The sequence below is a fragment of the Pundamilia nyererei genome, unplaced genomic scaffold, assembly GCF_000239375.1.
Source record: "Pundamilia nyererei isolate P.nyererei 1_Seehausen unplaced genomic scaffold, PunNye1.0 scaffold00146, whole genome shotgun sequence".
NCBI classification, from domain to species: Eukaryota; Metazoa; Chordata; class Actinopteri; order Cichliformes; family Cichlidae; genus Pundamilia; species Pundamilia nyererei.
The window spans coordinates 661,519-677,721 of NW_005187547.1; the positions used below are offsets into that span (position 1 = coordinate 661,519).

Genomic DNA, 16,203 nt, shown 5'->3' on the forward strand with positions numbered 1-16,203 from the left:
CAGGGTGCTCGGGGCTCTGTGTGTCTGTCAGTGGAGCCAAGGAGGGTGGGAGGGCTTTCTATAACTCATAGATTGCCAGTTCCTCATCTTTTTCTCTCTTAATTATCATCTTTTTCCCCCCTTCTGTTTGTGCTTAACATCTCTTGCTTTGAGTCTAACTTATCAAGGAAGGTCTGCGTAAATATGATCAGCATCAGTTTACAGCACACTAGAGAACATCAGCACTGGAATTGAATCCAAACTGACATCGGGGTTCAGCTATTATTTCTAAAAGGTAAGAATATCATTTTGTAGTTTAAAATGTTTTGTGCTTTGTAACTCTGTATTTCCCTGTATTAATAGCATTATATATCCATTATATCCTGTGTTGTTAGTAAAAAAGAAAAATTAATTAATTGCAATTTAATTACAATAATTTGATGTGATCCTTTTGAAAAGATTTAGAGAAAAACAAAAACAAAAAAACATACACTTTCACATAAAAAGTATTTTTGTGACATAATTTTTAACAAAAATTAAATCTGGAGTACAACATGTTGGTAGATAGTGTGCATCATCAACACACTAGGCCATTCTGCAAGTAAAACGGTTATCAGCACTTGTGAAATAAAACGAGCATGCTGTGATGACCTTGTAGACATGCTCCCCCATCCCTTCTTGTTACCCTCAGTCTGAATCAAATGACTCTCAGTTGTGTTTTCTCTTTCTCTTTCTTATGCCACATTTAATTTTTTTTTAAAAATATGTATATCTTTGCTACAGTTTCAGTGTTTAAAAGCATCTCAGTATATTGTTCTTAATCCTTAATTTTCATCCCAGTGATCCTTTTGATGATTTTTATACTTGAATCAAAAACCTTATTCTTCACAAACGGAATTAAAAAAAAACAACTCCTTTTTTTCTGTCTCATTTTATGCTCAAGACTTGTCAGCTTTACCTACCGAGATTTCAACTATTACCATTTTGCACCGTGATGTCCTCAGTTGTAGCCCCAGAAAAACCCACCTCCAACACGATGGGTCCAAAAGAGGTCGGTACAGATCTAAGACACACAAGGCTGTTACTGTGCAAAGGTCTCAATTTATGAAATGACTGCATTTGCTCTCTCATCTGTGTGACTCATTATATTGTACTAAACTATAAAGTGCTAAAGATCAGCATTATACAAATATGATGCTTTTTTTAAAGAATGACAAAAATGGTAAAAAAATAGTACAAATAATAGTATTTTACAGTACATTTTTAATACATCACCATGAATAACATTTCTTAAGGTGAATGTGTTTGTAATATTCCATTCTGCATTATGCATGATTGATTTTAAACTTGGTGACCCTTCAGGTGGAGCTGATACTTGTAAAGGAACAGAATGGGGTTCAGTTCACATCGACCACCTTAGTGACTCCAACTCCGACTCAGACTAACCCCAGTGGGGAGGAAGAGAGGGAGACCTGGGGAAAGAAAATTGACTTCCTCCTGTCCGTGATTGGATTTGCTGTGGACCTGGCAAATGTCTGGAGGTTCCCTTATCTCTGCTACAAAAATGGAGGAGGTGAGATTGATGAAGAGACTGATGTGAGGAAACTGTGTTTTTCTTTCTTTCTTTCTTTCTTTCTTTCTTTCTTTCTTTCTTTCTTTCTTTCTTTCTTTCTTTCTTTCTTTTGACCCAGTCCAGGGGATTAGTCTGCCACATTGAGAGGGGTAGGAGGGCATAAACATGGTGACTGTGTTGAGCAAAGGCAAATAAGAAAAATAATGAAACAGAGAGAGAAGAAGGCAGAGAAAAGGAGGAATTAGTTACAGGCTAGAGTACTTTATGCATGCATGTACTACATGCACATGTTTGTGTGTGCTTCAGATCTGTGTGTATGATGGCCGTTGTTTTCGTCTTATTTCAACCCTTTACAGAGATCAAAATAGGGGAAAAACCACCACAGCTGTTCTGAATAGATTAGCTCTAACAATCAGTGTCACTAATTATGGCTGTTTAACATAGAGCTCTCATTATGTTTAAGAGCTGTAAATGATGCTGCAGCTATGGTCAAGGCTAACACACAGCCTTTCACGTCGCTAAGTCTAATATGTATGTAAGGAAATATGACAAAAGTTCTGTCAGAGGCATAAACTTTATCTTCAAAGACAAACTACACTTTTATATACGAGCCCCCTCTTTTGAAAATTGTGTTTTCATTTTATTAGAATAGTCAATTATTGGAGTGGGCTGTCTATCGTACAGTGGCAGTTTGACATAGAAAGAAAAATGTAAAAATACTAAATACTACATTTTCATAATCTGCGTTGACACTGCATATGATCCTGTAAACTGGCACTAAACTGATGCTGTTCTTTGAATTTACAGGTGTGACCATATCTGCAAGACATAAGTAAATAAATGTATTTATTTTTAAAATTGTGTGTGTGTGTGTGTGTGTGTGTGTGTGTGTGTGTGTGTGTGTGTGTGTGTGTGTGTGTGTGTGTGTAGGTGCATTTCTGGTGCCGTACCTGTTTTTCATGGTGATAGCAGGCATGCCACTCTTCTACATGGAGCTGGCTCTGGGTCAGTATAACAGAGAGGGGGCAGCAGGAGTCTGGAAGATATGCCCCATATTTAAAGGTAGGAAAGTAAAATGTATGAAGGTAAAATCAAATGTGACAGACCCTTACTCACATATGCAAACACTCGAGGATATACGCACACCCTCTTAGGAATATAATAAATGTATCATGGGACGAGTTACATTTTTCTGTATGTCCATCTGCCTACATGGCTGTCTGTCTGCTAACATTCTCCCTTTAATCCCTACGTGTCTTTCTGTCTGCTTGCCTGCCCACATGCCTGCCTGTCCACATGCCAGTCTCTTTTGTCTGCTTGTCTCTGAGCTGAGCAGCGACAGGCATTGTTTATCCCTCCCGGAACATCAGGTTCTGCTGGCACTCACATGGAAAGCAAATGAAAATTGGGCTTTTAGACTTTTATTCTGATTGTCCGCATCCTTTTGTGTCACCCAGTGGCAGGTAACACTGGCTGATGCTTGTTCTGGGTACTTTTCAACACACCGTTAAGCAAAGCGCAGTTCAGGAGAAATGCCATCCAAACATACACTAATGGAGAAACAAACATGAAGTCCGACTCACGTTTCTAAGCAAAGTCATGAGTTGAAAATATAATGATACACTTTACTTGGCTCTGTTTTTTACGCTTTTTAAACAAGCTTTAATTTGTGTGCATTCATCCGTCGCTTTCTCTGAATTCCCTTTGATTTTTTAGAAGAAGTTACCTCTGATAACAGCAGACCATCTGTTGCTCCACAGTGAGAAACCATAAGGCTGTCTTGTGTGGCATCGTGCCCTTGTTGGTCTGAAGGTGGCCCGCAGTGTGTACGTGTTGCTTCGTGTTTTTCGTCTATGTGTGTTCCTTGGAGCATGTGCCGTCTGTCAGGGACCACACAGAGTACGTTGACGTTCTAATCACACGCTTCACTCTCTCTCTGTCTCTCAGCAGGGGGATAACAGTAATTATTCAAATACACGTACACATGCCCGTATTGACAGTAATTATTCTGATCAAAAAGCTGGTTTCCTCCCAGGATCAATCCATTTGAAGAAAAAAGGACTTTGGAAAGGGTTGGTGAAGGGAGATTGAGAGATAGCACGGCCGCATGTGGCGCTAATAAGAGACATGGCTCCCTGGACAAATATCACATCCACATTACAAAGAAATCAATAAGGCACAGTTGCAGTTATGCTTCCTAGCAAAGGTTAACATTTAAATACAGCCTTAGAAGAGTGGACATTGTTTCTGATTTACAGAAAGGGTAGATGGATTGATAATTAAGGCATAAAGAGGCAGCGTTTGAAGGTTGTTTCTTTTTTTGTGAGACTGCAGGCATGTAGCACTGGCTACTCTGGCTACTGTATACTCACAGTGTGCTTTATGGTGTGCACTAACAATATGTTATGTCTGGTCGCAAGAAAGACAGTAAGATATTCTTCAGTATTGTATCCTTAGTGTCTATGATATTCATAACTTATGTTTCCCTCAACAGGCGTAGGCTTTACAGTGATCCTCATCTCCCTCTATGTTGGTTTCTACTATAACGTCATCATCTCATGGGCAATGTTCTACCTCTTCTCCTCTTTCACTGGCGAGCTACCGTGGGTTCATTGCAACAACACATGGAACAGTCCAAACTGCTCCGACTGGGCTGACAACGGCTCAGTCAGTGACATTTACAAAGCCACCCCGGCTCAGGAGTATTTTGAGTAAGTTGGCCTGATCTTCAGCTTTAGCACACTATTTGTAAGGAGTAAAAAAGGTTGCTTAGATAGTCCTGCACATGTCTACTGCATGAGGTATGATGTGTTTGGTTGCAGTGCAGTAATGGAATGCCTTTGCAGCCTAAATAGCTGAGATATATTATAACAGAGAATCAGAAATGCACAGTTTGGCTGCATCTAGCCAATATTGCCTTCCTTTATGAAGCTGACCAGGTGTCTCCTATTTCAGCAAGTGAAAGGGGTTGTTCTGCTGTGACAGATGCAGTATTTCATCCACGTTAGATAAAATGGCAGTGGGCTATTTATGCACAACCACCTGCAGACAATTTGACTATATCAGCTGAAAATTGGCTGATCTTATTTAGTCTCATCTGTTAGGCTGCCTCTAAATTTATGAATCAAGGCAAAAACAATGTCCACTGAATTTAGTCTTTAACATGACACATGCTTGGTAACTATCTAGAATAAAGTAGACTTTGAACGTTGTCACCTTTAGGCAGTTTTCCCATCTTAGCTGCCATTTGTGATAATGTAATTCATTATAATGCATTATTTTCAGCACTTGCAACAGATGTAGCGACACTTGGTGCAGCATCTGGTCAGACAGCCTGAGGTCTCAAATCTCCCTTTAGGTGAAGCTCAAGTATCATCTTTCAGAAACAGGGACTGGATGTAAAGCCAATCTTATGAAGGGTATCTGGAGCCTAGTTTATACTTCAGTTTCTGATATGAATAATAATATTATAATGAACTTTAGTCATTTTTATCTTGATTGCAGCAGTTATTATGATTACATCTGGAATCAGTGAACCCTGAATATCCTACTCAGTACATACAGTACTGTATGTACTTTAGATGTGTGTGTTTTAGTAATGGTATTTTACGTCCTGTAGTTCATATGGAACATATTTAAACATATATTTAATTGGTGTTGATACATTTTCATGACAGAAATAATAAAATAGGTTATTTTTTTTTCTTTTTAAATGTCTGGAGAGAAGTCAACAGAGGTGTTGCTTTACCTTCTGTTGCATATGTTCTTTTTATTCTTTTTTTTAAGACGCTAAGCTCTCGTCAGAAAAAAAGGGAACCCTTTGGATTTAGTGCAGTAACTATGGTGACTAAAAAACTCAGAAATTAGCTACAATGTTAAGCCCAGTGCAGACGATGGATTGGTGTCAACAATGTGTGACATGAAATTCTGGTGACAGCTTTTTAGGCCAGTATTCTTGAGCTCATCCTGTCTCTTCACACCTCTGTTAAGTGAAGTCTTTCTAAATTTGAATGCGCTCATACATACAAGACAGTCAGTGTACACTAAATGGTGATTTAGGAGTCACCATGCCTCTTGCTTGAATGTTCTCCTTTCTCAGAAGGGCAGTACTCCATATCCAGGACAGTAACGGCATTGATAACCTGGGTCGTCCACGTTGGCAGCTGACTTCCTGTCTAGCTGTGGTTATTGTTCTGCTCTACTTCAGTCTCTGGAAGGGAGTCAAGACTTCTGGCAAGGTAACATATAAGATAGCAGACATTAATTACTGTTATATTTGCAAAACTAAAAATCTAAGTGAGTCATGGTGCACAGTGACTTTAACAGCATAGCAGTCAAATGCAGCACCATCTTTAAATGCATGATTGTTCTGCATGCATGTATCTTTTTCTTGTGTGTATCATGTGAGTGTGTGTGTGTGTGTGTACCTTGTGTGACTCTTTCAGGTTGTGTGGATCACAGCCACCATGCCCTATGTGGTCTTAACTGTGCTGCTGCTCCGCGGAGTCACCCTGCCTGGAGCCATTGATGGCATTAAGGCCTACCTCTCCGTCGACTTCCTAAGACTCTGTGACGCCAAGGTGAGCGCCAAAAGAAGAAAGAGGAGACACAAGTGAAGTGAGAGTGACAGTGTTCCACAAGAAGAAGATATAGTATGAGGGGAAATACTGTGGCTTTAATTACATTTTCACTTGTATTTCCGGTATTTAATTTTTACACTTGCATGTAAAGAGACTCCAATACTAAAAAATGAAGAATGCACAACTACAACAATTTTTTTAACATATCATACTACTGTGCTTAACAGGAGTTCTCATGGCAGGGAATTGTAACTTGTACCTGTTGCTTGACATCCAATGCAAAGCCAGTGTATAAGTCAAAACCAACACATACTGCAACAACTAACGCTGATAAATTTAGCATTTAAAGTCCTAGATCTTGATGAATGATATTCGTATCAACCCAAAATGTGATATAACATAATCCAAGAAAGTATTTTATAGCTGTAGATTTGTTGGCATAGTTATGGATTTTCTGAGATAAATAACCAAAACAGAAAAAAACAAAACAACAACTCAGAAAAAAATGGTAGAAAATACAGGCTGTAAATAAAAGATGGAAGTGGCCATCAATAAAAGAAAGTCTAAATCTGTGTTTTATCTTAGTTTATTTTATTTTAGTCTAGTTTAGTTTAATTATGGTTCCACAAAGAGTGATTTAGACAACAGACCTGCTCACACACATAAAATGTTGACACATAAAATTCTGAGCTCAAGTCCACAGATTAAGAGAACCTGAAACAGCGATAACAGAAAAAAAGCATAATGAAGTTTTATTTGCTTAACAAACAAGAAGCATAACAAGAGCATTGGGCTCTACTATTGCTATCCTCTATGTCTACTGTTAAATTAACCCTTTAATTTTATTGTGCCAAAAGCCTGAATGTGGAATTATTTCAGTGCAAGTAAACACAGCATTGTTTTAATTGCTACCTTCCCTGGAGGCAATAAAGAAATTTGAGAAAACTACTTGCGTCACTCATTTCAAATATTTTTCTTATCCATGAAACTTCCTATCACAATATAAATATCTAATTTAGCTTAACACTAGGTGTTGAGGGTCCCAATAAATCCACATGCGTGACTAAAGGATTCATTTATGATAGCGAAAGCAAGGACAGAGATTGAGAGATGCACGGGAGCAATTGGAGAATTAGATTAGATAGATGCATGGAGCAGTAATTTGCAAAATTACCCCCCGTATTCACAAGCGTCTTTCATCTGCTGCTGTTGAATGAGTTTCCTGCAATTATCTCTAATAATGGCTTTTTTCCTCTCCTGTGCCTTTTGTTTGCCGCTTCACACAAGTGCGCTTGTTCTTTCTCTCCCCAGGTCTGGATTGAGGCAGCAACGCAGATCTGTTTCTCGCTGGGAGTGGGGTTTGGTGTGCTAATTGCCTTTTCCAGCTACAACAAATTCAGCAACAACTGTTACAGGTACGGATACACGGGGAGAGGCAGGTGGGAATTCACGGAGGCACACAGAGGTGGGGAAGCTGATTCTGCAAGCACACATGCAACATAAGCAGGTGAATTACAATAACCTTTGAAGCTCCTTGAAACCCTCTATGTCTTTGACACCAAGCTGCGCAGCAGACTACTTTAGATGTTACACCAATCAAAACTGTTGCACTCTTTGAAAATCATCTGCGACCCACAGGTGGCTTTTATCTCCCCCTTTTTGCCCTTTAAAAAAATGCTTCTGATAACTAACACTTCGAGGATTCCATAAAAGCATAAACTCGCTTTTAACGTACCATTCAACCTTAAAAAGGTTATTGCTGTTTTGTTCTTTTGTTTTTTAATGAAAAGAACAACTCACTAGTTTGTCACATGATGCAAGATACTGAAAATCTGACAGAGCAATCTATCTAGATCTAGATCAGTCAAAGGTTTCCTAAGCTGATGTCAAGCCTGTACATAATTGTTTTTTAAGTGCATCCCTGACTCACAGCTGGTCTGGTCAGTTATGTAGATATTGACTGTGTGCTGGCTGATGATATATTGACAAAGTGTTTTACATTCTTATTATGGACTATCGTGTTTCTGCCTTCTTTTATTGATCCAGGGACGCCATCATTACCAGCTCCATCAACTCTTTAACAAGTTTCTTCTCTGGCTTTGTGGTTTTCTCCTTCCTTGGGTACATGTCCCAAAAGCACAACGTGGCTCTAGACAAAGTTGCAAGAGACGGTATGATTGTTTATTGTTGATTATGCAAAGCTTTGTAGACTGTTTAATTTTGAGTTTAAAATGTCATAAAACTGACGGGAAGGCTATGAGGCTGTTGATTTTGGCTAATCCACAACATCCATTTTTGTTCTACCTCCTCTTTTACTTTTATTTTATATTTGCTAGAAGGGGAAAGAGTTTGAGCACTACATTTTGTTTTGCGCTGCCGTTCACCTTTGCTCTTTTTTTCATGGTTTTTGTGCTCTTTTAGGCGCTGGATTAGTGTTTGTCATTTACCCCGAAGCCATTGCAACACTACCCGGGTCATCAATTTGGGCAGTTATCTTCTTCATCATGCTGTTGACTCTGGGCATTGACAGTGCAGTGAGTATCCACACAGACACTCACAGTTACATCCCTTTGGTCAGCAAAATAGCATACCTTTTCTGTGCCAAATTACTGTTTTTCATTACTCTCAAATATATAGTCTAGGAGCAGTAACTATCCAAGCATCGACGGGCCTCTTCAGTGACTTAACAGCTCAGGTCTGACTTTTTCTTTCTTTCTAACTGCTGTGTTTTTTGTTGTAGATGGGTGGCATGGAATCAGTGATCACGGGACTAATTGATGAATTCAAATTCCTCCACAAGCACAGAGAGCTGTTCACCCTCTTTATTGTTGTTTCCACTTTTCTCATCTCCCTCTTCTGTGTTACAAATGTAAGTCTCTTATTGAGGAGTCTGTGTTTAATGGCATGCACATCATGTTAGTGTGCTAGTTAGAATTTATCCTTGCGCTGTGGTTAAACTCTAGTGTTTGCATACGTACAGACATAATATCTGCAAAACTGTCTAAAAACAAGGTAACAGTAGAAAACTTACAGGCATTATTTTCTTTCTCTCCTCTTCCTCTCCAGGGAGGGATGTATGTGTTTACTCTGCTGGACCACTTTGCAGCAGGAACATCGATTCTGTTTGGAGTGCTTATTGAAGCCATCGGTATAGCGTGGTTCTATGGTGAGAAAGATGGACTAAAGAAAAGAGGCAGGGGGATGATTTTTTTTCATGGCCAACAAAGCTGATGCTTTATTAAGGGTTTGATGAGAACTCTTTTCGCATAAGTCATCTGTGCCTCGATGCAACATATTTCTATTAGATGTAAGAATATTGCTGCCATTCCTACTGGCCACTTCACTTCACTCTCTGACCAAATCTCTACCCAAGTCACAAGCATATGCAGTACCTGTGGGGCTTGCAAGATGAAGATGAATTCCAACCATTGCCCGTGTGAATCTTTGTGCTCAGTCAGCAGTGATGAAGAACTATATAAAGAAAATTGTATCTTGGGAACCGGCAGGAATCAGCTGCCTCATATCTAGATCGCAGGCTCTTGTGTGCAAGTCAAACTCTCTCCATGTGACCAGATTCTTATGATACTCCATTTAACATAATTTTTGTCAATAACAAATTAAATTATTTGTGAATGACATCAGACAGAGGAAGAAAATAAAAAAATTATTATATTTACAGGGTAAGAGGCACTGTATAGAAAGACACCTCTAGTTTTGGTAGGAGCTCATGAAGACAAATATTAGACCCCTGTGTGCTCTTTAGTGACCTCTTGTGGTTCTGTAGATAATTGCAGTAATGATAGCCATCTGGGTCCCCCCCCCCCCCCCAGAAGGAAGGGGTAAGTCTATGTGTGTTTGATTTTTTTTCATGGATTTTCACCGACAGCAATAACAGCTTAAAAGAAAAACAAGCAAATTAAAAAAAATTAAATAAATAATTGAGTGGAAATTCTAGACCCTATTCGGAAACACCAGCAGACAGAAAAACAATTTAAAGGTCAGAGACTGAGTTTCTTGTCTAATGTCTAATAAGTATGACTATGAAGAGGTGCATAAAGGACTAAATACTAAGCAGGCCCCAGGCAATGAGGTCAACATATTGCCCCACTTTGGTGGGTCCTGACCTTGGCAAGTCAGATAAATCAAGCCTAAGGCTTTAGGGGGCCTTTTTCTGGCTCTTTTCCCCCCAATACTCTTGACTGCTGACAGAAATGCTTGACCCCGGCCACTGTGGTCTTTTGATCTGCACTCCACTGCATAAGTACATCTAGCAGTGCGGAATACCTGGCAGTCGTTCCGGATCTATTCCTCTGCGGTGAGAGATGCCTTCAGGACAGGAAGGCAAAAAGGCAAAATACAGCCAAGGAATAAGAGAAGCAAAATCATGACAAAGGTGAAAAATGGTGCAGCAGCTCATAATGGTTAGCTTTGCAGAATGACGTTGGTTAATGCAAATAGTTTAATGGTATGCTGTATTTTTAACCTCTGGTATTAGAGGTTTTTTGTATTAGACTTAACTTTCAATTTAAATGTATACACATGGAGCATGAACACACACCCTGCGTTGATAATGCTCATACCAAAATTTCTCTTGGAATTGTGCAGAGAGAAAGACAGAGAGATTGTTCTTCTTATGCTCCAAGCTAATATTCAGTACTGTAACTCTGCTTTTCTTTAACCATGTCATGGTAATATTGAGTATTTCTGTGTGTTTTAGGAGTGGACCGTTTCAGCGATGACATTGAGGAGATGATTGGCCACCGACCAGGCAGGTACTGGAGGCTATGCTGGAAGTTTGTCAGTCCCTGCTTCCTCCTGGTGAGTCATACAAACCCCAGCAAGTGAAAGTTAAAAAATGTGAAATCAAAAGATGCATAAAACTTAGACTGTAGTTTGATCTGATTCTCCTCTCATCAGTGTTTTTTTTTTTATCATGATAACCAAACAAAGTTTGACTTTTAAACAGAGAATTTCGTTTTCCACAGACAAAATGTGACCTCAATACAAGAAATAAAAAAGCATGTTTAATTTTGCATTTAAAAAAATCAACAGACCTGCTGAATGAATAAAGTAGCTTTTCAACCCCCATACATTAACCCTATCATTATCTCACTGCTTAGCTTTTGATTCACATTCACACTGAGTATAAATCAGATTGTTCATATCCTCTGCTTATGTCTTGCAGTACACTCACACAACTATATGTCAGCAGCAAAACACTGTTACTACAGCATCTTCTTCCAAATACGTACACAAAGGAAACAACTTTACTGGATATTATTATTCCCTAGTCTCTCATCTTTCCTGGGGTGGCTAAGGCATGTCATTCACTCATCATGAGAATGAATCATTGAGTTCATTTCTTACTATGCTTTCCATTTTAACATCAGCCACAAGTGTTGTCTTGCAATAATCTTACCTCCTTTTAATCAGTGGTTTTTCAGGTCATGTGTGTTCATAAATCTCTTTCCCATAGTTCATGGTTGTGGTGAGCTTTGCCACATTTAACCCCCCAAACTATGGCTCCTACATGTTTCCTGCATGGGCTAACATGCTTGGGTGGTGTCTGGCCATGTCCTCAATGACCATGGTGCCTCTCTATGCCATCTACAAACTGTGCACACTGCCTGGAAAGTTTTGCGACGTAAGTCTATAAGCTCCAAAATCTTTTCAGATGATTCTTATCCATACTAATCTTCCATCTTTAGCTGCCTTTGTCATGATGGAGCTCTTTCTTGATTAATTAAGTGGAGTGTATGACAAGAGTTAATTACTCTTTTCCCTTGAACAGAGATTGGCTTATGCCATCACCCCAGAGACAGAGCATCATCTGGTAGACAACGGGGAGGTCCGGCAGTTCACTGTAAGAGTTAATTCAATCATACTTTATGGTAATTTGTATGGGAGCACAGTGCTGTAATTTATTTCTTTGACGCATTGCACTTTCCCCCCACAGTTGCATCACTGGTTGGTGGTCTGAGGGCTACAGAGAGAGTGGGAAAGAAAGAAAGAGAGAGAGTGCGAGAGAGAAAAAGAGAGAGGATGACAGCATGGACACTGAGTGAATGCATGCACAGTAAATGTCCAAGGAACAAAGAAGAGGAGAGCAGTTTATTTAAAAACAATGATAATGGTGGTGGGAAGTTTAAAAGTGCCAAGAAAAAAAAACACACACACACACACACACACACAATGAAATTGTAGTGTTCTTTAATTTTGTGTGAAGCTGTGCATTGGACATCTCCACCATTTAATTACTGCTAGTGAATGGGATTCAGTTAAACAGTTCATGTGGTGTTCAGCCTGTTCTTTTCCATAAATGCAAAGGTCCCTGAATGCAGCTTGCGAAGTAGCAGTGTGAGAAATGTTCTTGGATATTTTTGCATTAGCCATTCCCAATAACGACCAATGAAAGCTCCAAGAAAATGAATGCTGTATGTTTAGATGCCCATGGACATTTGTCAACATGACAACTGTGGAAGATGTTGAGGTGCTACACACAAACAATGTCACGTTTTATTTATGTTGGTTTGTTTCATTTTCAGTTAGCTGATAAAGTTCAAACAGCATGTGGCCTTTATTTTCATTACCTTTATGTTTTTATTGTTGTTATTGTTCTGGGTGAAAAATCTTCAAATATTCAGCGCTCAGAAATAATTGAAATGCTGAGCGCTCAAAGTTTTACTGAATCCCAGTCCATATTATGTTAATGTCGCTATATATCTGTTTGCTGTTTCTGTTAAAAGACTGTTATGAAGTTAGGATTCCTGCAGAGCATATTTCACCAGGTTTTTACTTTATTTCCAATTCCAATATTTCATTAAACTAAAATGACATGAGAGTAAAAAGGAGCTTTTACTCTGAGCTCATTCACTTCGCATCACAACGTAATTCTTTAGGTTAAAAATCACAAAATACGCTGAAGATAAAACTGTCATTTATTACAGCTGCCCTGGAGTCACATGAGCTCAACACCAATTCTAAAGTTTAAAAGAACGTACCGATAGACAAAAAAAAAAAGCATTAGCCACGCTGCTGATTTAATCGACCAAAGAGCACAGTGAGTTAAAAAACAAAATTCAGATATCTCGTCATCTAATGAGAATATTTTGCCAAGGGACGTACTTTCTTTTAAACTGTACACAGCTCATCTTAGAAGATCATTAACTCTTTACACATTGTAACAAATCGTGTCCCCACCCCTTCCTCAAAAGTTTCAGGTTGTGATTTGGTGACAATGACTGTCACATTTCCTCCAGAAAGCATAAAGCTTTAATTTCACAGTTTACACAGTCTTAACCAGTATTTCAAGACTGTTTGAAAGCTGCTTTTTATTGAACTGCAAATAAATAGTGTGTAATGTAACAAACTGGTATATCTGTGTAAGTAAATGTAATGTAGAGAGCCTTGTATTGTACTGTATGATATTAAATAACTGCAAACACACAAACGCACATATATTCATATAAGATTTACATACATTTTCTTCCTCTTGCAAACTCTTTCTGTTTAATCAGAAAACAAGTAATCCTTCCCAAACAGGTCAATAATGACTTGTTATCACTCCTTATGGTACATGTAACAACACTATGTCCCAAATTGTATGCCTGTGCTGCTGTACTGTGCCTTGTGGTGTTTACAACTGTATAATTTTGTTTTGTACTGTCAAATAAAGTATAATTAATTCAATTTAAATATACCTCATTGTTTTCTCTTTTAACCAACAGCAACAACAATAACGATAATACTTTCTTTTCCTTTCTTTCTGGCACTGTGATGGCTTTATAGAAGTTAGCACCTAAATAATTTTTTTAAGTAACTGCTGATCAGTGAAGCTATTACTTTAATATTAAATAAAAATGATGTAATCTGGTATGATCATTAGGAGCACAAATGTCAGGGTTCCACTCGAACAATTTTGTGTACAAAAACCAGAAGGTTTATTGATCCCTCATAACGTTGTCTTCGGTATTCCAAAAGAGACATTTTAGCCATCTACCCTCCAGGCATGTCTGTATTCAAGTGATTTATTCTGACTAAACAGATAACCACTAAACTGAAAAACATAAACACAGCCCACATGTTGTGAAAAGCACCGATAATTGAGCTCTTTCAAGATTGGTCAGCGTGACCCAGACTCTGTGGTGTTCATTACTGTAACAAGTGCGTTAGACAAATGGTTTCAGAGGCAGTCCACAGAAACATAATATTCCTTATCCACCAAGACAAACATTTGGGTACAATTGATGATTAAAAAGCACGATCTCTCAAAAGAAATCAAAAGTTTAACTTCCTGGTTATTAAATGACACTGTAAGGGTTGATTTGTCATTCAGAATGAAAAGATGATTAATTCACTGCAATTTCATTGTTAATTAGACTTTACTTAGTTACTTACGGTTTGCTAATCGATGTGTACTAATGATGGGAAGCACTAATGTAACATTCTACATTCTGCATTTGTTAAAGATTCCCAAATGTTGTTGTTTTAAAATAAAGGTTTCATTAGTGTTCAGTGCATCTGACCTCATTTCCAAGGCATCATATATCATAGTTTTATCAAAGCTTAGCATGTTTTAAAATTATTCAATTCATTTAAATGAGGAAATAGATCACGAGAGTACATGACATTTTACAATGTGTCATTATTTATTTAAAAAATCTAAGTCAAAATGCTAAAACAGCGTGTGAAAAACTAAGCACCTCAGTTTTTCATGCAATAATTTTGCATTTTAGCTTAGTTTTTGTTAAATAAATGATGCCGTTGTTATGTATTGTTATTATGCAATTTTAGACCCTGCTAAAGGACAGATGATCTTTTTATGATTCCAGATATGTAAAATCTTAGAATCGACAATGGGTACACTGTATTCTTACCCTGAGTGTATATATAAATATGTATGGGACACTGAGCATAATGAAGAAGTTCTGGGAATCAGAATATGTATCTTTAAATATTTAAATTTGGCTAGTTTGCCTTCAAGGTTATTTTCTCAGGCACGTAGAGAAGTCCTGTTCGTTAAGCAATTTCACCACAGACCTGAAACTTGCACCAAACAGCTTTTGCTCATGAAGAAACTAGATCATCATCCATTGCTGTCCATAAGAAAGTAGTGATCAATAGCACTATCACTGGTATTAATTAACTTCTACACATTATAGCTGGATAAACTGAAAACTACTACTACTAATAATGATAATAATAAAATATAAAATACTAGCAGGTACTATATATTCATGACATTGCCATCTATCCATGGGAACACAAGGCGGTAAATGACAACTAGCAGGTATGACAGCAAAATTGAGGTAAGAACTGGTCCTCAAATCCACAGTGGTAATTTGAAGATGGGAAACAGGCGTAGTAACTGAACCCAGGTGGCAAATGATTCAGCCACACCTCCAGCCAGAGCAGATATTTAGGTTCTTGAGAGCCCTAGTGCACCATCTGTATGGGCAGGGCAATATGGACCTGTAGAGCAAAAGGAGGTCTGCACAGACCCTCATGCTAACCATCTCATAAAAGGAGGACGTTTACATTGTTCTTGATTCTTCCTCAGTTTCAAGAGTATTTAAGACATGCTGAAGTGCTGTCAGTGGCTGAGTAGTAGACAGAAGTGGCAAAAGTACAGATGTTCTTTATTTGAGTAGAACTAAGTAAAGAATATCTGTACTTTTGATACCAGTGTCAAAAAACACTACAATAAAAGCTGAAATGCTGATTCAAGTAATTGGTAATTTGGGTAATTTGGTAATTTATTTCAACATGTGAACAGTATACAAGTACATTTAGAAAAGAAAATAAGAAAGAAAAAAATACTATACAAATTACATAAAAAAAGTTCTGATTAATTTACATGTTGAAAGGGAGTGAGTGGGAAGAAGTAAACACTTATTTAATCCCACCCCTTTCTGCAGATCATCACCAGAGCAAAACATGTTTGTCGTCAGCAAAGAGAACCATTTTTAATACTTTGGACACTTTACAGATGTCGTTAATGTACAAGGTGGAGAATTTTGGACCCAAAACTGACCCTTGGGGTACACCACAAGCAATGTCCATACATAAGGA

The 16,203-nt window shown here is 38.2% G+C and overlaps 1 protein-coding gene across 1 annotated transcript; it reads left to right on the top strand.

The window, feature by feature from the left end:
- slc6a3 (solute carrier family 6 member 3) lies at positions 1-13,773 on the top strand. The gene is made up of 16 exons (XM_005744621.1): positions 1-274; positions 923-1,030; positions 1,342-1,552; positions 2,483-2,614; positions 4,047-4,263; positions 5,652-5,790; positions 5,998-6,132; positions 7,444-7,547; positions 8,179-8,303; positions 8,554-8,666; positions 8,873-9,001; positions 9,199-9,298; positions 10,850-10,950; positions 11,609-11,776; positions 11,924-11,995; positions 12,089-13,773. The coding sequence occupies exons 2-16, from the start codon at positions 974-976 to the stop codon at positions 12,110-12,112; spliced, it is 1,827 nt and encodes a 608-aa protein (XP_005744678.1). The 5' UTR covers positions 1-274; positions 923-973; the 3' UTR covers positions 12,113-13,773.
- Positions 13,774-16,203: the final 2,430 nt, after the last annotated feature.